The 23,281-nt window shown below is 41.0% G+C and overlaps 1 protein-coding gene across 2 annotated transcripts; it reads right to left on the bottom strand.

The window, feature by feature from the left end:
• Positions 1 to 23: 23 nt before the first annotated feature.
• DKK3 (dickkopf WNT signaling pathway inhibitor 3) lies at positions 24 to 23,047 on the bottom strand. Of its 2 annotated transcripts, none has more exons than XM_048949947.1 (7): positions 22,818 to 23,047; positions 20,787 to 20,924; positions 20,236 to 20,319; positions 6,151 to 6,243; positions 4,071 to 4,215; positions 2,478 to 2,634; positions 24 to 376 (listed from the first exon to the last, which is right to left on the bottom strand). In XM_048949947.1, exons 1-7 carry the CDS (start codon positions 23,007 to 23,009, stop codon positions 130 to 132), a joined length of 1,056 nt encoding a protein of 351 aa, XP_048805904.1. In that variant the 5' UTR covers positions 23,010 to 23,047; the 3' UTR covers positions 24 to 129. The 2 variants fall into 2 exon arrangements, with proteins under 2 accessions (XP_048805904.1, XP_048805905.1); XM_048949948.1 differs by having other exon boundaries at positions 24 to 373.
• Positions 23,048 to 23,281: the final 234 nt, after the last annotated feature.

The raw sequence follows: 23,281 nt of genomic DNA, 5'->3' as shown, positions 1-23,281 counted from the left end.
TGCAGGTTGGGTGCACAGAAACGGATGCTCAATGAAGATGTTTATTGCACTTCTATCCAGCAGTATCTGTTAAAGCAAGACAGTAGACAAAAACTTCTAGAACTAACTAAACTGTCTGGTGTTTGAACTTCATATTTCATCTCCCAGAAATAGGTCATGAGGTGGGTCATGCTCAGGCTTCACTCCTGCTCGGTCCTCCAGACTTTCTAATTCTTTCTGCACTTCCTGAATGACACTACTTTCTTCATAATCAGAAAGAATATCTCTGGGTATTAAACTAATAAATGGCATCTCATCCATATTTAAGTGATCTTCTTTTTCATTATTTCTGGTTTCATTGGAGGACAGTTCACACACAGATGTAGGTCCGTGGCTGCTGGAAAAAGAAAGACATCTGGTCATATATTCCATTCTCTCATGTTCTTTTTGCTAGTTCTTAATAAAATTCATAATATCCTGCCCCTGTAAAAGCATACTAGCTATATAGAATTGTCAGGTCCACCACAGATGACCTTGTAAACATCTGACTGTTGCATTCTTCACAGCTGGAAAGTTGAGAGTTCTCTACATACAGAGTGAGAGCCAAGTGATTAATAGCAAAGCATGTTTGATACTACGACACAAGGTGGCAGTGGACATCAGCGCAGTCTGGCCCCTCTGCAAGAATCAATCATGATTAGTCCTTTTTAATGTAATACTAAGGTAAGAAGATTGTCTGGCTTAAAAGAAATGCAGAAGGCTGTCTGTCACGAAACCGTGAAGCTGGGAGAACTCAGTATTATCTATTTGGATCTGAATAGGCATATAGTGTATTTGCCTAAAAAGTGGCTCTGGTTGCCTGCAAATGATGTCCTACTTGTGATGCAGGGAACTTTTAAAAGGAGTAAGAATGGTTTAGACTTGTGGCAGAGGAATGGAATTCGATCATCATGGGTCTACTTTGCAGTGCATAGGACAGCATAGTCACACGTCCCTGTTACAGACTGCAAGGTGACTGCTGCGTGTGCCAGGCACCTCACAACAGACACGTGCTTAAAGCTGCAGTCTCTCTTTCACTGGCATCAAGGGTAAATGGACTGAAGATGTTCTTTAAGCTTATTTTGTGTACATTTTTAATTGTGTGCTCTGCTTTTTAGGCGTTCTGAGACTTTCATTTCTGGGAAGACTATCTGTGTTCTCTAGGATATAATCTAGTATTTTCAATGTCTTTATCAGTTACTAATGATATTAGCCAAGAGTCATTGAAAGCAGAGGTGGGCTTTCTTTTAATAAAAAGTACATTGTCTGAATTCACCATTCAAGTTCACAGAATCAGCATTACGTTGCCGTGAGTCACTGGCAGGTGGTATGCACTCTATTTATGTACTTATGATAACCCTAAATTCGTGTGGCTATAGCTGGATGGTTCTGTTTAATTCACCTCCTAATTGATTTGTGTTTTTCGGTATCCTTCTCCTTCCTAAATGTAGTATCTGCTGACATACCTTAACTGAGATTAATGGTACTTGCACGTTAACTGCAGTTCCTGTGCTGCAGGATGGATGGGATCAGTTCTGCTTGCTTCCTTAGACCATGTATGTGAAACTTTACTATCCAGTTGTTTTCTGTGCATAAGAACTAGAGTTGTGCACCAAAGGAAGAAAATGTTAACCTATGTATAGCCTACATTTCTATCACAGCTTTGCTGTCTTGTTAAAAGCTAATGTAATGAAATTAGCAGTGTGGCAACAAACTTTATTCTTTCCCAGGTAACATGTTAAGTCTTCCGAAAGTTTTTAGTGCAAAACTTCAGCGGTCTCATTTCCTCCTTAATGAAATTGCTGGTAATGCAGATAACTCACCTTCTAAAGACTGATTAAAGCCGTGATATGTGAGAAGGTTTAGCTTCTAGCAGAAAAACATGGAGTCAGTCTATTTCGTATTCCATGAAACTCATGAAGATACTGAAGAGGTCTGCACAGTATGAAGTTTTTCAAGTCTAAACTGCAAGTCTAACTGAATGTTAGCAAAGTCAGATTTTTTTGCTGTGCTAGAAATGACCTTCTGTGAAGCTGATCCTTAGTACAAAACCATGCCTGTTTAATCCTACTGAATGTACTGAAATGTATGTATGTAACGTGAGCAAGTGAAACATCCAGTAGAGGCCTGGACTAACAGAAGATTGTTGGACGAGGGCTGTACTTGCAGAATGAAATTGGAATGATACTTGATTAACTAAACATCTGTTAGTACTTTTTTAATTAAAATGCCGTAGAAGCCTGATGCACAGACTTCACTCACTTGGGGAATTAGCCTTTGCCAAACTCAGGCACTTCTGCATAGGACAGAGCATAAAGTCTGAAACAGTTTCAAAACTAGTGATGAGAAAAGCCGTCAAAACATTCTGTAGTGTGATGAAAGGGTCAGCGAGCTCTGTCTGCATCAGAGGAACCCAACAAAATCTCAAGGACTTCCCTTGCTCACATGATGATCTTTACCTCTGAGGTTGGCAGATCAAGCCACTTGCACATGGGCATCGCTCTAGGACTCCGTCGGGTTCCAGTTCCCAGGTGATCAGGTTGAGAAGTCTGTTGGAAGGATCGTGGCAGGGTTCACCTTCTTCGGGTAATGGAGAGCACACAGGAAACAGCAGTTCTGCATGCCAGAGCAGATGAGTTTTATGAGAAGTTAACAACTGTCTGCTAAACTGAGATGAGCTGATCTTTAATATATGTGCAAGATACTTAAAAAAAAAAAAAGAAAGTCTTGATGTCTTTTTAAGTCCCCTTACAGATTAGGGAGCTATAAATAAATGTTCATTTCACTAGGTGGTAGTAAGACATTCCAAGTTTATATACTTGTGGTATGGCAGAATAAAGTGTGGAGAGTTCAGAGTTATTCTGCAATGGTCATTGTATCCACGTGCATATGTATATGACTTACTGGTTTTTGATTTCAAAACTCATGCTACATGAAAAAAGCAACAGGCATTTATAGTGAATGGTCTGTCTTTTTCATTTTGGGGTCAGAGGTTACAAAGACATTTTGATAAAGCTTGTCAACATCTGTAACTGTTTCAGGAAGACAACTCATGAAGCCAAAACTGCTCTGAAACTTGCTGAAACCAAACTTAGTTAACATTAGAAGTTCACTATGTAATGCTCTAAATTAACATGGAAAAGTTGAACAGACCCCTCTGGCTTTAGTTTTGGTGTTTCAAATGAGCTTTTTCCCTCTTTCCCCTGAAAAGCCCTAGTAGCCTGATCTACCAGCAGGCTGTGAGGAGGCAGGCATGCCAACTCTCAGGGAAGGTACAAAGTTATCTGCTGTTCTTAGCAAGAATTAAAAAAAAAATTAAAAAAAAAAAAAACAAACCCCAATACATTAAAGTATCTACCTGGAGAAAAAAGAGATTTGTAATTATATCCTGTTACTGTTAAGTTCAGGTGTCCTAGGTTAAAAGCTGTGAAGAACTGAAGAACCCGGTAGGCAGAGAACAGAAGCTAAGCCCTGACTAGGCAGGATTCAGGACTGATGTCAGGTCTGCTGTCTTGTTCTCTTTCCTTTCTCTTGTAAGCCAAGTTCTGTGTTCCTGTGTAGATGCACAGCATAATCTGGAGCATCGTTCCATTTGTCTGTCTAGTCAGCACTGCACAGTGCTGTGCCAAGCTGACACGTGTGAAGTACAGCTGTAGTCTAACTTGATGGTCTGCTTCCTCTGATACGAAGAAAAAAACTACTTACAGTAATCTCATTTATCTCTTTCATAGATTTAAAATTCTGTTTTTTGCTATACTGAGTGAGAACTTGACACAGACCTCTGTGATTTCTAAACAACTGTCTTTCTTTCGTGGCAGTATATTTTTGTGCTTCTCATGCTCTTCCCCTCTAATGTGCACTCAGCTTTTCTTTCACTATTGTGCACCTCTGTCGGGCTGATTCTTGCTCCAAATGTGACTAAAGCTTTTATAACGAAGTTAAGACAGTGCACATCCCAGTCCAAACACGTTTAACCACTTCACCTGAGCAAAAGAGCAGAATTTTAATACTGCATTATGAAATGAATGGGATGAAAAGCAAAACTCATGTACCTTTCTGAAAAGCGCAGCACGTTCCTGGGTTGCAGTCGTGTTGGTTCTCACAAATGGTGCCATTTTCTCCTCTTGAAATGGCTTTCCTGCACTCACCCCACACACAAAGCTGGTCTCCACAGCATTCAACATCCCGTGAGCAATGCTTGCAGATGGAAAAAGCAGATGACAAAACTGTCACTGTAGCACTAATTGCCTGCATCAACAGCTAAGGGCAAATCTAGACCTTGTTTCTGAAGATGGCTGCATAGACTTCCTTTAAACATGTAGATGCAATATTCCTACTGTTTAAACAGAATTCTCCAGGCTCTCAACTCAAGCACATATAAAAGTATTTGCTAGTTAGGCACATCCCCATCAGAGCAATGGCACCCCTTCTATACCTTTATGCTTTCAATCCTATGAAATTTGATTTGGTTTTTAGCATAGTCATGAAAATTGGTCAGCAATCAGACATCCTGCAGTGTCCTGTACTTACAGACAGCCTTTGGCATCAAGAAAAATAATAAATGAAACATTGCCAGTGGAAAACATCACTGATTTTTTTTTTTTTCCACTATTAAATGCAGTCCACCGTTTACAATTTGTTCAGAAGGGTTGCTTTTAAAGAGCAATGGAAAAAAAAAAAATCTTACCAAAATCTAATTTTTAGTTGTAAGAAGAACCAGATTCCATTTGTACCCAAGAATCTTATAAAAGTATCTCTCTGGAGAAAAGGTTCTGTGAAAATCAGAAGTGCAAATCTCAAGGTGAACACAGCTTTGACTGACAGTCGTCCCAGTGCTTCAACTATACACACGTAATAAATCAAGCCAATGAAAGCACTATGGTATTTTGTTTCTTTTTTTAGGTTTTTGATAGTAATCTAAGATTCCCAGTAGGTCAGCATTTTCACAGCTTTTTTTCTGTCTGTGTAAAGCCCTGTCTGGGCAGCCATACAAAGTCAGAATTTCTCTGCCAGCGAGTCCCACGGGAGGTACTTAACCCAGGGCAAGAAGTAGGACTACACTGCTAATTATGTAGTATGTAATAGCATGTCTTATGTAAATGTGGGGGGTCAGGGAGCTGATACAGCCACCTTCAGTCTGAGCTCACTTTGCAACAGGAGTGTAGCTAGGACCAAATTTTTGCTCTCTGCTACAAACGGCCTACTGAGCAGTGCGTAGAAAAGTAGAGCTTTTAGTTTCAGTAACACCCAGCTGATTTTTAATTACTCCGTGCTACCGTGAAAAATGATCACTGCAAGACGAGAAGAATAAGCTTTCTTAATGACAAGAGCTTGTAATTCAGGCCCTCAACTTGAGTAAGCATTGAATCCACTGAAGCCAGGGCAGCTTCTTGAAATGATCAGTCAGGTATTTCCAGAATTTCAGAAAAGATTTTAATAATCCCATTGATCACATAATTTTACTGCAAGATTTGCTTGGCTGTAATTTAATGGCCTGCAAATGCTTTGAAGAACAATTTGTTTCATGAAAGGCCATCAGCGGAACATAGGTGAAAAGGGGCATTTAGGTAAAGCCCTTTTTCAGCAAACTACTTTTAAATTGAATTTTCACCACAGAAGAAGCCTGAATTTCTCAGGCGCTGCCACCTGCAGGAGGTAATTTAACAGCCATAGCTATTGCCAAGATCATTTCTCAACTGAAAAGACAGGGATTTACTGCTTCCTTAGGTTCAAGGATTCAAATAAGGTAAACGATGTAAGAAGATCATTTATGGGGACAGCAGCATTACAGCACTGCACAAATTGTCAGTGCAGGGAAGAGTTCAGACTGCTGCTCTGAGAATCAAAAGCTGGAGATGACCAACTGTCAGCTGAGCCTGAAGAAGAGGCACGCTCTTTGCCCATTCTTCTGGCTATCGTTTATGCTGTCCTTAGGCAACCTAACAACATAAACTCTTCAGCAGGAGTAGAGTAGAGCTTCAAAAGCTTATTAGAACAAAAACCTTATAACTTAGTCGTGTTAACAGAAAGCTGTGCGTCTTGTTAAGCGACAGCTTTAATTTGTTGACATTAGTAATGCACGTAGTAAGCTTTTAAAGACTCCATAAAACCACAGATCACTTCAGCACTTACTGTATGCTGGGTTTTACAGGGCTGACACTTGTATTCAAAGGTGGAGAACTGGCAGTATTTTCCCGTTTCACAGTCTTCATCAATGATACACTCCTGAAGAAAAGGATAAAAATGTAGTTTACCACTATGACAGGAAACCATACCTCTTCTTGAAATACCAGGCCTTGACTGATTCTATTTCTTATTTGGGAATCATGAAAAAAACTGATTCTTCATACGACCCCAGTTCTGTAACAGGACAATGTGGCTGCAGGGCATTAAGTGACTACACTTGTATTTATACCAGTTTATACATTTACACCAGTAACCTGGAGAAAATTATGTCTGTCACTGTTCTGTTATTTAATGGGGAAAAGAAAAAGCAACAAGAATACACAACATGAAGACACTGAGACATTTGCAATAAAGCTATTTTACTTAGAGTTTTATCACGATTCGTTATTTGCTGTCTTTTGAAATGAGACAAGAGCAAAGGGAAGAGGCTACACCCCAGCAGCAGTAGCCAAGAAGGGTATCTCAGAATCTCAGCAGCACAGCTCACTTCCCTCAGCAAGTAATGACAGCCCTAAGGGAGAAGGGAGGTGTGTGGTTTTCTCCTCATAACTGCTTTGATCCCATTTGCAGTGGGCAGGTACTTTCTTCTCAGACAAAAAAAAAAAAGCAGCTTTGCAGAACATGAGCTTTTAGGCAAACAACAGCTTCTGTGCTGAAAAATGTAGTGCTTCTATGACATTAAACATTCCTAATGGTCACCTCTTGAAAATCAGGCAATTATGGAATGTATTGGCATGGAACGCATGTTCACATGGAATGTGATTTCTCCAGGCTTGAAACAGGACAAGAATAAGGCATAGCCACTGTTTCTGCCTCAGTCCATCCTACTGCATCCACCTGTCTGTACCATCTTAAGGTGATGCTATCTTTCTGTTATTAGTCAATACAAAATAATAAATAAATAAATACTCTCCAAGTTCTCCGCAGAAAGTGCTTGACAGCCTACTGGTAGACTTCTCAAGTACAGTTACATTTGAGTTGCATGCTTCTAGTTAAGAAGCAGTCATTTCAGCTGTTTTAAGAGGTTAGTGTGACTGGATTTAGGCTGCTGTAAATCAGCATAATGCTTTTGCAGCTTCATTATTCCAGCACAGTAATGGCACGTTCTGCTTGTTTGCTTTTGTGCTGCTCCAGAATCAGATGGGTCCAAATCCTGACGTTATACACTATCTTTAAATGGTCATGGTTCCAAGTTAGCAGTTAGCCACTACTTCTCCTCAGCTTCCATATTCTTCCTGGCCAATTTTCTATCTGTAGCTTTGTCAGCTTCTTTCATGAATCCCCTTGTATAAGCCAGACTCAGAATAAACTATACGATTTCATTCCTGTTACCTCCGCTTTCAGGCAGACAGCCAGGTCAGTGTAGTCAGTTTTTCCAAATGTCCCCTTCCACAGAGGAGAAATATTGCCATAATTATTTTTGAGCTTATGGAATAACCCTCTCTCTACCTCTACAGCCAGCTAACAGCTAAGTTGCAATTCTCCAGTTGCTGCTTTCTCTTGAACTACTGAATCCCTTTTCAAAGGCCTTTTCCCCCTTATTGAATCATATCCCACCAGTTTAGACCCCAGATTTCATGAGCTTTTCGGCTGGGGAAAAAAAAACCCTTCAGAGCTTCTTTTCCTGGCATGTAAAAAGCTTGTTTCCATAGACTCTTAAAGCTGTGAAAAATTGTGCCATGCTACAAACCGGCTTCTCTCACTCAGATTTTATAATCCAAAGTCAGTGTAAAACATTCAGTAATCCTTGCACATTGATCTGCATGTGTAACTGTTTATCTTTTTTTTTTCATTCTTTCTAACCAGGCTGCAGGTCTTTTCTAATCAGGCTACCTTGAGACTCAACAGTTGCTAAATAAGAAGCAAAACTGAGCATCATCATCAGCTGCAATGGTCTCTGAACATTTCCATGTCTTTCTGGAATCCTGTAAAGTGAGGTATTTTCCAAAACACTTTTTGCAGAGGTGTATGGGAACTGCTGAATCATGGCCTGAACCTCTGACTGATCACCTGAGGTGAGCACTGAGTCAGCCATGGGAGCACAGGTGAAGGCAATTCACCTGAATTCACTGGAAGGAGTGGAGCCTGGCTGCACCTCTCCTAGACCCACTTAAGGGCTGACTGCCACTGAGGAATGGTCTCTTCTGGAGGCTGTTCCTTGTGGAGTTTCTTGTGAGCCTAGAACACTGGCGAGTGCTTTTCATTTATCTCTGATTATCTTTTCCAACGTGATAATCTTATCAGCCTAACTTCTCTGTACATGTATTGATCTTACAAGAGGTGTTGAAACTGAGGAAAGTGGCTTGTGATATGCAACAGAGCACACGAGATGAGCAGACATCTTACAGACAGAATTAGCTGCACTTTTAGTGATGTATACCTGTCTGAAGTCCCTGAAGATGTTATCCCAGTTCATTTAACCTAGCAGCCAAGGAATACAATCTTTGAGTAGTACTAAATAATAATACAGAATGAAAGCAGAACTGCCTGCTCATTAATGAGTAACTAATAATATACACACAGGTTGATGCCAGAATGGAGAAGAATGTGATACTGTACCCTATAGTGAATGTTCAGCAACACCTGAAAGCAAGTTGGGGGTTAGAGGGTTAGAATCTGTTCCAAAACCCACGGGGGAAGGAAAAAGGAAGGGGAAAAAAAAAACAAACAATGAAATGCTGAAATTTGTGGAAAAGGTTCCTTGTGTTTGAGTTAAACTCTCGAAACGACAGCTGCTAAAACAAAACTCAGTTTTCTTGTCCTTGGCAAATTATGCCAAAGCTGTCAGTTTCTTTCTTAAGAAATGAATAGTCTCCACGTTTGAGATTTTCAAAAGTGATTGATGGTGCTGGTAGTGAAGCATGGCTGTAATTCAACTGCCAGAACTCTGAAACACTCGCCTGAGTGGTGTAACTGGCTTCGACAAGGGCATTTTCCTTCCTGTTGAATGTGTCCATGTGCACGGAAAGGCAGAGAAGAAAAAAGTTTTCAGTCTGATCAATGATCTTTACACCTCACCACTAATGTGCCTTGGACCTAGAAGGCAATACAGGCTGTTCAGGCAGACTTGTCTTTGGCGGAGTGCAGCCAACTGTAGTTTGAATCATGTTATCCTCTGCCCATGTAACGCTCTAAGGATAAAGAGGGAGAAGTAAAGGATGTCCCTTTTGAAATTACGAAAGCAGATCTACTAATCTACTTGCAGAAGCTCTCCTTTATTTGCAGTGTTTATCTGGTTTCTGCTGCTTGCTATGGAAACCTCAGCAATCCCATCTGCTGTGATATATTACGTACTGAAATCATTTCACTTTGCTCTTTTTTTTCCTTCATTCCTAATTAACTACATATTTCTTTAACACCTCAAGCGTAGACTATAAAATTCTGATTTTACATGACAATTCTGACTCTGACTTTAAAAATAACCATTGATTTTAAATTAAGAAGTTACATTTGGCTGATCTGTTCCCTCTTGCCACTCATCCTCCCTCCCACATTCTACCAAGAAGTCCCTCTTCAAAGATAATTTCATATGAAATTTTCTCTTCTCTCTTCATATCTTCAGCCTGTATTCGTCTGGGACAGGCAAATTACCACCTGAAGTTAAGCTATGCTTTCCTTCTAGGCTCTCAACACTTTAGCTTAGTACCCAAAGCAGAGGAAGAAGCTGTCAGTGACTATATTCATGCTTTCAATGGTGACTAATACATTTTACAGACCTGGCAACAGAGGTTCAGGGGGAGCGTATGGAACACAAAATGTTCCTGTGGGTGAGATGCAATAGTAGTGGAGGAACTCAGTAGCCGTTTTATGACATGGTGCACCGACTGCTTGCTCTCACATGAGAACATCAGTGGGATTCAAATAGGAAACAAAAGCATTTTCCTCCCTTTGTGAGCCATATGGCCTACTTTGCTGGCTTTCTTTGATCCAGTTGTGTTTTGTGATTACAAACCTTTTGAGACTAAGAAAAAGAAGCAGGCTTTTTTTTTTTTTCTTTGCCTTGGCACTGTCAGTACAGCTGTAAGCCAAATCAGTCCATTTTGCCAAAGATTTCATTCCTAAACCTCTATGGCTTTCAAATTCACAAGCCATAAACAGACAAATATCGCCGATACCACAAAGGTAATAAAGTTTTGTCAGGAGTTACACAACAAAGGAAGCAAAGCTAAAAAGAGAGTTGGTTCAGCAAATATAGAAAGATGTTTTGGTACGACCTGGAGGATGCGTTACGGCACCTCTTACATTCTACGACGACAACCACGCTCCAAAATCTTCTCTAAACAAAAAGCCCTTTTACGAGTTTCTTAAAAGCCCCTAATATAAATAAACTTCCTCTCCAACATAAAACTCTTTGTTATCATCCAAAAATGGTAGCTAAAGCTTCCTCCCAGCTAGTCCCAGGGCTCACTGGATCGTATCTGTGAGATGACGTAAGTTTAACCGTATCTGAAGTGCTCCAACAAAAGCACTTGCTCGTGTTGAAACTGGCACTTCTTAGCAGTTAGCACTTCTGGAAGTTAGTGGTTACTTTTGTGATTGCATATCCCCTTCTAGTTCTTCACTTCTACAGGCCACTTCATGTTGGGCTGCTCTCTGTTACTCCAACAGATGGCCAAAGCTGCTGACTGCTAAGGAAAAAGACATAAAAAGCTATTTTATATCCTACACGTATTACGTGTATTTAAAAAAATGTCAGAAATACACATAATGGAATATTGTCTTATGGAAACTGCACCAGAATTGCAGTAGTGTTCCAGTTCTAATCTCTTAGTTGTCTAGACAGAGCACATAATGCATTCATACTTAGATACAAATTAATTTGCCTTTAAATATCTCAGAATCTCTGTAATACTTTCCAGCAGAGCAAACATCTTGCTGCTGTCCTGCCAAGTACACAGTGCTCATAAAAACAAGGACTACTGTTAAAAAAAGACGTACTGAAAAGATCAGACATGAGTTGCAAATTATGGTATTAATCACATGCCAGAGCTATGTGGGAAAGATGTCTATTTATGTGGCTCTTCAAGAGGAATGTGGCTTCTGAGATCAAAAGTAACAAATAAAATAGAACTCGTTCCCTCAATTTTGCCTTGAACTTCTCAATACAACTGATCTCACCCCTTTCCTTCTTTTAAGAAAACAACATTTTAATAAGCTAACATCTCTGGCTCTCTATATGATAGTATATCGACGATGTGAAGTACGCGTACATGACAGAAGTGGACTCTACACAAAGGCATCTAAGCTTGACTTAAGGTTCCAAAAGCAACCAACACAGCTACATTAGCCATTTCTGTCAAAAAGCCCAGGGCATTAACTGGGGAGGTTGTAGTCAATGAGCTACCTGTCACCAAAACTAATGTAAGAAGTTCACAGCTTTCTGTTCATCTACTTGCAGCACAGATACAGCCTTTCTGTCATGGATATCAGACCCTTCTGCTCTTCATATTTCGGGTCAGAAATAAAATAAAATCACAGTATCCACAGCTTCAATGAGCGTAGACTATAGAGTATAGGAAAAAAAAAGAAACTACGCACAAAAGCGAAAAATAAAAAATTCCTGACCAATGCTTTGGGATACTGAGAGAAGACGTGATCTGTCAGATCATGCTTTGTTCATTCACAGTGAAAACCATGTAATAATTTAATGGCAAGTCCCTGTGCAGAAGTATTCACTTTATTTTCCTCTCTATGTTCTTCTAAGTAAGCAATATAATAATCTGATCCTGGCAAGACTAAATATAGTCTCTGTAAAATGCTCCTGAGTAGAAAACAAGGTAATGTAACTTATTTCAATTTATTTTGCAGTGTTATCAGGGGAGGCATATCAGGAGAAATATTCAAATTTGCCAGGAAGAAAAAAATAGAAATAATAATCTGGCAGTGAACTACTTAGCCTGAAAATTCACATGTAGCCGCCCAAGAAAGGAACAGAAGTCTGCGTGTGCCTTCTGTGTATGTAGCCTCCTATACGTCTTGGGCTACAAATTGCAGTCGTTGTCTGCAATAGCAGAGCTCTCTTCTCAGCCCTAGAGCAGGCAGGATGGGTTGTAGCACGACATTTCTGTTCTTTCTGTGTGTACCATCAGCAAGGCAAGATGGTAGAAATTCCAACAAAATCTTCCCTCAGGCCTTCCTGCAATTCAGTGCCATGCCACCCACTCCGTTACTCTTTTTTTTCTTTGTAAATATACAAGGGCTCAGTAATCAGACAAGAGAAGGAATGTTCTGAAGTTACAGAATTTGAGACCCAAAACCAATGGAGCGGTGTGCTCCATGTTTAATTTTCATGTGAGGAAAACTTTTTCACGTAGTTTGAGATCATCAAATGAGGTTGAAATATTGATCTGTATATATAAAAGAAATTCTCCTAATGATTTTGCAATAAACAGTCTCAACTGAAAAATGACCCTACTTCTGGTTCTATTAATGGAAGAACAACAATTCTTTGGCTTTTGATAACCGAAAGATGCATCTAAATCCTTGTGATCCGTTGGATTTTGGTTTTTGTTCTAAATATCTTGAGACATAGTAACAGTTACAGAAGCACTGTAAAACTACAAAGTTCTATATGTGCTACAAAGTTCTATGGTGACATTATGCCTATGTATCTAGTTAACCATATAAAAATACAGCCCTCATTAAATGGTGCATTCTGAAACTGAATTCCTATGTAGGCGTCTCCTCTCTGCAACTGGCAGCTACAGAGTTTCCATGATTCACTACCAAGCTATGTAAATTTTGAATATTTATAAAAACAATCCAGAGTAGCCGTACACAGCAAGGATGTGAAACATCTGTGCAAAATGAGAAACACTACGAAAGGATATCTGAACTCACTAGCACCTTGCTGATCTTAATAGCTCAGTTAAGCGTAGAACACTGGGAATAAGATGTATTATCAATCTGTAGCCAATCCATTACAGAACTTGTTTCAAAGCCTGAATCTTACATGCCTTGCTCTTATGTGATACACATTCTCAGTAGCTTACAGTTTCAAAGAACTTACTTGCTATGTTTAAGGCATCAGCCCGAAGATAATACTAGAACAGAAATGCATGGATAAGAATTCACCTACAATGGCTTTTGCCTATAACAGAATTGACTGCGTGGATAACTACTGTTACCATAGAGAAAAGGGAATAATGTATTTTCTATGAGCTGTAGATACAAGAACTTCTATGAGCTGTAGATACAAGGGTTTAAATTACAGCAATAGAGACTTTATAGTGAACGTAGAAAAGCATTGGAGTGAATTGTCTCCAGTGCTGAAGGATTTTGAGAAGAAATGAGATGAATGTCCGCCGAAGGATGGAGTTCCCTTGCTGAGGTCTCTGATATATCTTGAATTCAGGAAGCTCACTAAGATTCTCCACTGCCTGACACTGAGATGTGAGTCTATCAACCTGCTGTAAGATGCTTCTTCCTGCCCCTAGGATGAGGGGGGTTTCTAAGGGAACAATTTTCAGGGATTCTTCATGTGGTGTAAATTCACAGAACAGGGCAAGTGAATCTGAAACTCCTGTTCCAAAAATCTTTCCACTGATAATGATATATCACAATATGTCACTTTTTGGGAGGCGTGCTCTCGTTATAAAGTTTAGAATTTGGACAGGTAGAAAAAAATGGAGGGGGATTTTCCCTATAAGCCACCATGATGTGATAACTCCTGAGTTCACTGCTATGGTTTTCCTCAGCACTACCGAAGTGTTGTAGTCCCTCGTGAGGCCCGGCAGATGCTCACTCTGTATAGAAGGCCAAGCAATCACGGATCACATTCATTATTTCTCCTCCTACTCACATTTAGGTAAGCCAAGGTAATTCTAGTGATTTTGATGAATCTGTTGTCCAGGGAAAGGTTAGAAAAAGCTTAAGCTTATTGTAATTATGTGTAATTAAGTGTTACTGAGCCAACATCCTAGCCTCCTTACACATGACAGTTCAGCCTGTATTTCCTAAAACCTTTGCCACATTCTAACAGCTAAAACTTACTGTTTAATTAGATAACATGGCTTCAGCTAAAACTGCTAGAGCGAGAGAGCTGAATAAACTGTGTAAAACAAAACCACTAGAAAAAAAAAATATGTGGACATGTGTCTGCCCAGAAGAAATACTTCTGATGAACTTCCACTGCTGTATAATGACTGGACTGTTGATACCATAATCTCTTAACAGCTGTCAACAGCCTATGTAAAAGCCTTACTTTCCTGGCTGTTACCTGACACAAATGAGCATTTAATTTCTCTTAAGTTGAATAGGTACAGCTAACAGAACTAGAAAGAATATTCCCGATGATTTGTTTTCATATCTCCCTACAACTTACACTTTATTTGTAGGACACTTTGACAACCTTTGTTCCCTAAACTCAACGACTAAATGAGAAGACTGCTAAAACCAAGGAAAAGGTAAACAATTGTTCTTCTGATTTACACTGCTCCCTCACCATCGCTTGTGTGCAGAAGATTTCTACCAACCCATACTCAAAAAAGGAAATAGATAACCAAACCTGATGGCATAACTGCCCCAGATGGAAAGTCTCAGACAAGGCAGATTTCCACAACTAACAAGAACGCTGGAAGTTTTAGGAATGGTGTATGACTGTCAGGTGAACACTGATGAAGCAGTGGATGGGCACTGACTCTTCAGAGTAAGTCTGTTCTGTAGCTTTCTAGGGGTAAACTCATTGATTTACTGTTGTGTTTTTACTGACACCATGACTCAGAACAGTGAATCAATGTTAGGTTCTGTGTGCTACAGGAATTGGGTGGGTGGTGGTTTGGTTTTTGTTGTTTTTTTTGTTTGTTTCCTTTTGTAAGGAGAAATTTATTCCAAGAAAAATCTTTCTCCCTTCACTATTTAGCTACTCAAAGGGTAGGAGTTAGACAGGAAAAAAAATGGTGAAGCAGCTCCTCTTCAGCTTGAACCACAGGAAAACATGAAAGAAATTCCAGTCACTCTTTTTATTTTTCTACTAGGAAAGTAAATTCATTGAAGTTATCTGAATTATTCCAGACTTCCACTGACACAAATGAAAGCAGCATTTGGTGCCTTTATTTAGAGTAACCCATTTGCTGTTATATCAGTTCTTTGTCTGTAAATCTGAGCCACACTCTAAGGCCAAAAAAAAAAAAAGAGATAATGATCTTTGTCTTCCTCTGACTTTTTGTTGTTGTGTTTTCACCTAAAACACCTGCTTTGCCCAATCTCTCAGCAAAAAGCACCTTGCTTCTCTTCTCTCTGATAAGGTCTAGCAGCTGTTGATGCTTGTTTGTTCAAGTTCACCAAGCATGATATCTGAATCCATGAAATTCTTTTCTTTGCTTTTCTTCACATCATGGCCATTGTAGCCTTATAGTATTACAAAATCATTTTATGTTTGTACACAACGTCCGTTCCTGATAATCTGTGGACCCATAGCTTTCTACACAGGGTTGGACTAACATCAGTAAATAAAGATGTGGAATCAGCCTCTGACACCTCAGCTGATCACAGAATTTCCCCACCATTCTTCCTTGGAGAAGTTTCTTCTTGCATGAACAGAAGTAACACACATTTTTCAAACTCATATGACAGCTCTTTCCATGCATTGAGGCTAATATTCAGATTTTTTGGCTATAGTTCAGTGAACATCAGATAAACTTCTGGTCTTAAAGGCACTCCCTGGCTGACACTAAGGCCATCCTATCATTCCTGTGCTGAACTAAACTCCTTAATACCTTTCGCATGAGTAAGATGCATTTTGTGCTTATGATATGAGATACAAACACTCAGGGGTACGTGCACATTCCATAACAGCTTTCAGTGCAAGTAGGGTATATCCCTTGTTCTACAAAGAATATATACATCATGAAGGTGCATAAGAGCAATTCAAAATGCTAATTGTGCATTTTTTCCATCTTAGGCTGCTACATCTTCTCTCCTTTTGGACTTATCTATCACACCCCTTTCTACTCTAACAAACACAAGCTACTTGTCCTCACAAGCTATGTCTGCACTTTCCCATCAGCTTCATATTCTAGAGAGAGGAGAGAAAAAAAGGGGCTTTCAGCAGGATGTTCAATATCTGAAACCTGTCTGGCTGATGAGCCCCAGCTCCCTAAGAAAAGCTGGGAGATGGTTTTGCTCATTTTAAAGCAGTATACTGGTATCCCTATCCAGGCCCTTCATGATCACTATCAGAATCCTCTTGTACTAACTGGGATCGGAAAGCCCAACACGAGCTTCAATTTGGCTGGCTGCTTCAGGTCTTTTCCAGTCAAATATCTGAAGACCATGGGTAGATTGCTGCCACCAGACAGGTTAACAACCTGTCTACAGTTCCCCTTTTAAACGACTGCTACCCGTGCATTTTTTGCCAAGCAGAGCAGGCTGGCTGATATAACAGAAAAGTAAACTAAAAGTGCAAATGAATGGAATGAGTAAGTATACAAAAACTACTAGGTTTAGATATTATGGGATTTTTGGCTAGAATTAGACCAGGATTTTAACACAAGAATGCACTTAGTTTGTCTGTTGACAGTTTAAGGTTGTCAACTGCAAGTCACTATGACTACAAGTTCTGCGAAAAATGATAACAACAAAAAAATAATAATGAATCAATCCAAACACAGGACAGGGAACCCCAAACAAGCATCTTCCTTGAGAAACTAACATGCCAGAGAGGGCAGACATCAACAGCAAGATTCTGCACATTCAAATTTCTGCCACCAGCCTCTCCCCTGCAGTGCTGCTGATGAACAAATGGCAATTTCCATTCTATAAATGCTTCTTTCTCAATTTTCAAAGCTCCTTTTCATTTCAGCACTGGTAGAAACTCCTCTCTTTGGAGCAGTATAAATTCCAGACTGCAAGCTTAGGGAAATCATACATGAGTTGCTCAAAAAGAAATCAAGCAGTTCTGTATAATCACAGGGAATTGACAACTTGGTTATGTGCTACAGCTTGGCCACTTAAAGCAGATTTTGCTCTAGAAAGTTCTACCTTGCAAGCTGATAGGGGAACTAGAACCCCAGAAATTAAATATTAATTATTTTCTATTTCTTACTATCAGAGTAAAGACAAACATCTTACTTAAAGGCTTACAAATCCCTTAAATGGTCACTATCACGGGGATGCTATCTGTTCTATCTCTACAACTAAACCTGTAGGACTCTGAAGTTTTTGTTCCTCAATTACTTCCTTAAATTCATTTATCAGAGTCAAGCCATATTTAGTCAGTAAAAACAACAAACACAATTACTTCCAGAATGCATCAAATCAGCTTGTAAAAGCAGTTCCATAGTAGTACAGTAGTACTGCTCTCACTGTCAGAGCCACAGTGTTCCAGACAGCAGAAATAATAGCTTAGTATCATAGGGCTTCTCTCCTAAGGATCTGTGTTTGAAATGACTGATCAGCTGCTGTGTTTGCAGAAGGCAGTGCCAAGTACACCTGTGCATACAGGCAGACACCCATCTGTCCAGAGCAAGAAAGCAAACACCTTACACGGAACCACACTGGAATCAGCTCCCTTTACTCTCCCACAAAAAAAAAAAAGAAAAGAAATACAACACAGAAGATGACCTTTACTTTCTAACCAATTAGAAGGTGCAGCTGTGTGCTGAAGGGCTTCTGTTTCCAAGGCCCAAAGGAATGCTTTTTATTGTGCCAAAGCCCATTGATAAGTACATGATACTCCTCCAGTTCCCTGGTATACACTCCCTTCATATTAGCATATTTAAAAACCTGTTTTTACTTAGGAACAAAGGATTTGAGTTAGAAGAGAGTTTTTATAAAGTACTACTCAGAATGCAACTGAGAAGAAAAGCAACTAATCTTTGTGCAGCAAGTCTTACCAGTACGAATTTCATTTCCTTTTATTTTTCATTTTTCATGCTTCATTTTCATTGGCTAGGCTAATGTATCATAATTGAAATAGAAGTAATCAACAAACCAGAAAATATTTTGATTTTCACCTCACAATAAAAAGCACTGTTAGTTTATGTTCTGTACTCAGTATTTACTGAGTTTTCTCCTGGAGCTCCTACATTAATTTGGATGATAGGCTATGTTCCCTATGATTCTATGAAGTAAATTATAGAATATTTAAACCTTAAACCTCAAAATCAAGTGAATGCAAAACCCTGCACAGACATAAAAACACGCTACCTATGCCTGCTGGATTGAAGCCTGACATCTGTGCTGGTAACTGTCAGGCCTCACTGACATCTGAGAAAGTGAATGTTGGTCTGGGAATGTAAGTGGCGCCTCCAAATAACGCAGCACCTCTCAAGAGCTGGGTCTTGGTGCCAGAAATGGCAAGCAGCCTTGTTCTCCTGGAGGCTTAAAATACTGATAGTCTTTCTAACCACCAAAATACTATCAACCAGCCACCCAGTAACAAAGAACACAGTCTAAAGAGAATACCTTTATGATGCAAAGTCAGAAAGAAATACTGTCTGAGGGAGGAAAGGGAGTAGGAGAGGGGGAAAGATTATGCCTAATGTTATTCTAGTAGTGTATCCCCATTATATGTAAGCATATATATATATATATATTTGTTTCATAGATATGTATGCTTGTACCTGTTTGCAGAGAGATATAGGGTAGTACGGGCACTGTGATTTGAAAAGTAGGCCCAATTTATTTTCTGTGAAGCTGCTTTTCCAGTGCTGGATCTGACTCGTCTGTATGTGGAATTATACTCCAACTCATATGGTTCCTAAGACACCTATTTCCTTACCTGTCAGACTGTTGCTTCAGGATTCAAAACCCCAGAGAATAAATATGAACTAAGTAAGCATTATCAATTACTGTCATAACTGTGAACAGTGCACATTTTAGAGTAGATTGTTTGCTGAGGTGTTTGATGAATTCTTACCACCCAATTCTGTACCTAAAGAGCAAGAGCGGTGTAAATCATTAACTTCTACATGACAAGCCTACACAGCACACCTACAAAGCAGGTCTGGCTTTTAGCATTCAGTTTCTCCACAAGCATAAAAGTTGAGTTTGTGTGATAGCACGTGCCTATCTCTTTTATTTGGCAGAGGAGAAATAAAAACAAAAGTGCTGTTCTAAACAGTCACCAATCCAAAAGGTACCTGAATGGCTTCAGAACAGAGGTTTGGTTCCCAGTGGCTGCCTCCTCTGGGCCTCTGCTATCAACATTTCCATCCTCAGAACAAAATGTCAGTATCCACCCTTTTTCAAATGACTGTTAATACTTAGAGCTACAATTAATTACACAAACCACTTGTTGTGTTATTTTCTTTTCATCCAGAAATGTGGAAAAATTGAGTTTATTTTCATACAAAAATGTGGAATCACCTGATACGCTCACTTCTCCACTTCAGGAAGGTCCTGAGCTTGTGTTTAGGGCAAGAACTTCTTATTAGATTTCTGTTGTTAAGCAAACGTACCTGCGATTGCAAGACTTGGGCAAAGAATATTTTCTACCTTTTAATTTTCTTTGCAAACCTTTAAACAATCATGTTTCCTGGGGTAAAGGGAGTTGTCCTCTGCTCTCCCCCTCCCCAGAATGACATTTCACAAAGAGCTCTTACCACAAGGCTAGGCTGAAAAGCAAACAGAAGCACATTTTTTCCGCTGATTCCTCAAGACAGAAAATGTTTATTTTCTAAGTGTTACAGTCTGTTGAGGAATTTCTCCATGAAACCAAAAGCATGGACAGGGCATTTGTGTAGCACTGTTATACCAAGGGTTTATGCACAGTCACTGGAAAGGGCTGTGTAACTATCTTCACTATTTGAGTACAGTGCTTACATTTGATGGACAAATTCAATATTTCCATTAAGCACCTCAGCCACAAAGTTGAATCTCTCCTTATATTTTATAATACAACATTCTTATATTAAACTAATCAAAAACAAATTACAATAAAATCCATTCTGACTGCTTACACCTAGTAGTTTTCTGTGTTTAAACCATCTGGAAATACGGATATGTCAAGTCACAAACTATCACATTCTTCAGAATTATGAACTGAAAGTATTTGTTTAGCTTTCAAGAGGAAAATATGTATTCACTTACATGATTCCGTTTGTTTTCTCCATCCTTTATAGACGTAATAATTGTCTCAGAAAAAATTGTTGATCCAGTTCTGTTATCTGTAACCTGAGACGACACACACAAAAAATCAAGAAATTAAACTGCATTTATTAGTTATGGTCCTTTGTTACTCTGACTGCTGTATTCCCCTATAATTAAAACTTGCCTTCTTTTTCCCCATTCTTCAGGCACTCAGATAAAAACCTTAATTAGTTGAGGAGAAAGAAGTAGATGACCAAGCTCCCTCCTTGACTGTTTTAAATGTCGCCATAACGAAGACGAATGAGAGATAATCATTCTGTTATGATATATGTGATTTCCCTACCTGTCTTATCTTCAAAATAATTATTTCACATTAAACTTCATGACATATACCTCTAAAGTAATCAGTAAAGCAAATAAGTAAGACCACAAAATAGTCATAACCAATCAAGTTTGTGCTTCAACTTTCTTCCCAAAACATGCAAAATTATTAACACTTCTGAAGAAAAGATCATGAGGATGAACACCTTCATTTATATGTTTTCACATACCTTATCAATTTCTTGATGAGTCTGAACAGTTTTATTACCAATTCTGGTTTCTGTGTTGGATTCATTATGGTAGGTGGGAGGTAAGTTTTCAAAGTTTACTTCTGACAGTTTTTTTGCCCCTTCTTCTTCAGCTTCCATCTGACAAATGGAACGAAATGAAAATTAGCAGCAATCATGCAAAAGGGAACTCGTAACATTCCTTTTCCAGCCCTCAGTAATGCCCTGCTTAATTGTGTGATGCTGTTACTATAGATCCCGCTGTATGGGAGTGCTTACTCAGCTGTTTCAGACAGCAAACACAGCAGTTCTTTTCATGGGACTACAGAAACACTGGGGAGCTAAACCCCTGAGCTCTGGACATTTATGGTACAGCTGAAGTCAAATTCCTGTGAGGATAAGGTGTATTGAGACTAGTGATGGTTTGGTATCTGCACAGGCTTTCTGTTTTTCCCACAAAAAAAATTGAACACTTCAGTCCTTCCCACCTGACAAAGAGGAGAAAACATTCTGGCAGGACAGAGCCATGGCCAAAGCCCCTTGAAGTCAACAGGAGTCCAATAGGTCAGAGTACGCACAGCCAGGATTTCATTCTTTCTTTCAGTTCCCATTGTTTTTGACAGATGAAGACTTACCACAGAAGAGATGGGAGAATACTCTCTGAATCAGAAAACAGAGTAATCACAGCAAAAGGGCAGCCTTGTAAACACTATAGACCTGGAGCAAGTTTATTTTCTTTCATTATTTGCAATTTCTGTAACTAATTAAGAAAAACTTCTGCTAAACACTGCAACAGGCTGCCCAGAGAGGTGGTGGAGTCACTGTCTCTGGAGATGCTCAAGATCTGTGTGGATGTGTCACTGAGGGACATGGTTCACTGGGCAATGTTGGTGGTGGTGGGCTGGATGATCTTAGAGCTCTCTTCCGACCTTAATGATTCCATGATAAATTCAGCCAGGGTGAACAATAGAATTTTTTCCAAGACAAAATGTCTCTTTTTGGCGCTACTTTTAAAGACGGTTGCAAACCTCCCTAAGAGCAAAGCATTGGCTCGGGAATTGAGGCAACCTTCCCATAAGGAAGACACAGATATCTGCTCTCACAAAACTCAGAGAACCCATCTTTGGGTTGAGTGCAGACCAGTCCTCAATCCAGAATATAAGTATGGTAAAATTGGCAGAAATTTTTGCTATGTCTTTATTTATAACTAAGCATAATTTTCGCATTCCAAAGCATGCTTTTTTAAAAAGTTCTGTCTCAACGTGTTTACAGGCTCCATGAGACGGATGACTGGAACCCAGCAACCACCCAGATAACAGTAGCGGGTCAGAAATGATCTAATTACAGTAAACAAAGGCCCGTGTCCCTGGTGGACCGCGACTAAAAGGATTTTTGGACTCTGCAACTTTTCTAAGTGAAAGAGAGCGCCTGGAAGGAAAGATCTTAACGCGACGGGGAAAAAAGCCCAGCAGCGAGAGGAATGCGGGAGTGAATGCCGTGACTGCGATGCGAGGCAGCGGCTGCGGTCAGGCGTTCGTGGGGGTCTTGTGCGGCTCCGGGCAAGTTATTTGCGACAGAGACAAGGAACTACGTTAAAAACAAGGCGCTTCCCCGCATACTTCTTCGGGGTTGCCGTACATCTTGTCGGGGTACACCTCGCCCGCCTGAGCTCCCGCACAACACCAACGCTTCTCCGCGCCCGTCCCCTCACCACGCTCCGTGCCTCTCGGTGCCGGGCCCGCTCAGACACCTGCCCGCAGAGTTCCCTCCCGCCGCGGCACGGGGGTTCTCTCAGCGCCAGCCGCGGCGCGCACCGCCAACGCAGCGCAGAGCGCGGGCAAGGGCCGAGGAGCGGCGTAAGGAAGCTCAGAAGCGACTCAAAGCGGTGCCTGAGGCGCAGGGGCGCTTCGCCCGCGGCCGCGAGCCCCGTGGGGGCACGCGCTGCGCCGCGAGAAGGAGGCGCGCGGCCCTCGGCCCGGAGGCGGCGGGGGGCGCCGAGAGGGACCTCCGCCCGCCCCGCCGCGCCTCGCTCACCTCCTGCACGGCGTTGCGCAGCTTGTGCTGCGTGTCCTCCATCAGCGCCTCCACCTCCCGCAGCATCTCGCCCAGGCTGGCCGCCCGCCGCCGCCCGCCGCTCCCCGCCGCGGCGCGGCACAAAGCCGCCAGCACGGCCAACAGCAGCAGCCATCGCCGCCGCCGCGGCCCCGCTCCCGCTCCCCGCCGCATCCCCGACGCTCCTCGCCACCGCCGCTCGCCGCTGCGGGCTGCCGGCGCGGAGGCGGGGCGGCGGGCGGCTCCTCGGCGCCGGGCCGGCCTCGCAGCCCCCCGCCCGCCTCGGCTAGCCCGGCCCCTCAGCCCCCGGGGAGCGGGAAAAGCGCGAGTGGCGCGGGGCGCGGGGGGATGCTGAGGTAAACAAGCTCCGTGGGTTCCCCGCAGGGCGCAGACCTTCTTTCCGTTGGTTTTCCCAACAAGTTTAATGCAAAGAGGATGGAGGGAGC

Source organism: Lagopus muta, chromosome 6 (genome assembly GCF_023343835.1).
Source record: "Lagopus muta isolate bLagMut1 chromosome 6, bLagMut1 primary, whole genome shotgun sequence".
Classification (NCBI taxonomy): Eukaryota; Metazoa; Chordata; class Aves; order Galliformes; family Phasianidae; genus Lagopus; species Lagopus muta.
Note: the sequence above shows the minus strand (reverse complement) of the source record. Positions and strands in the feature narration are given on the sequence as shown.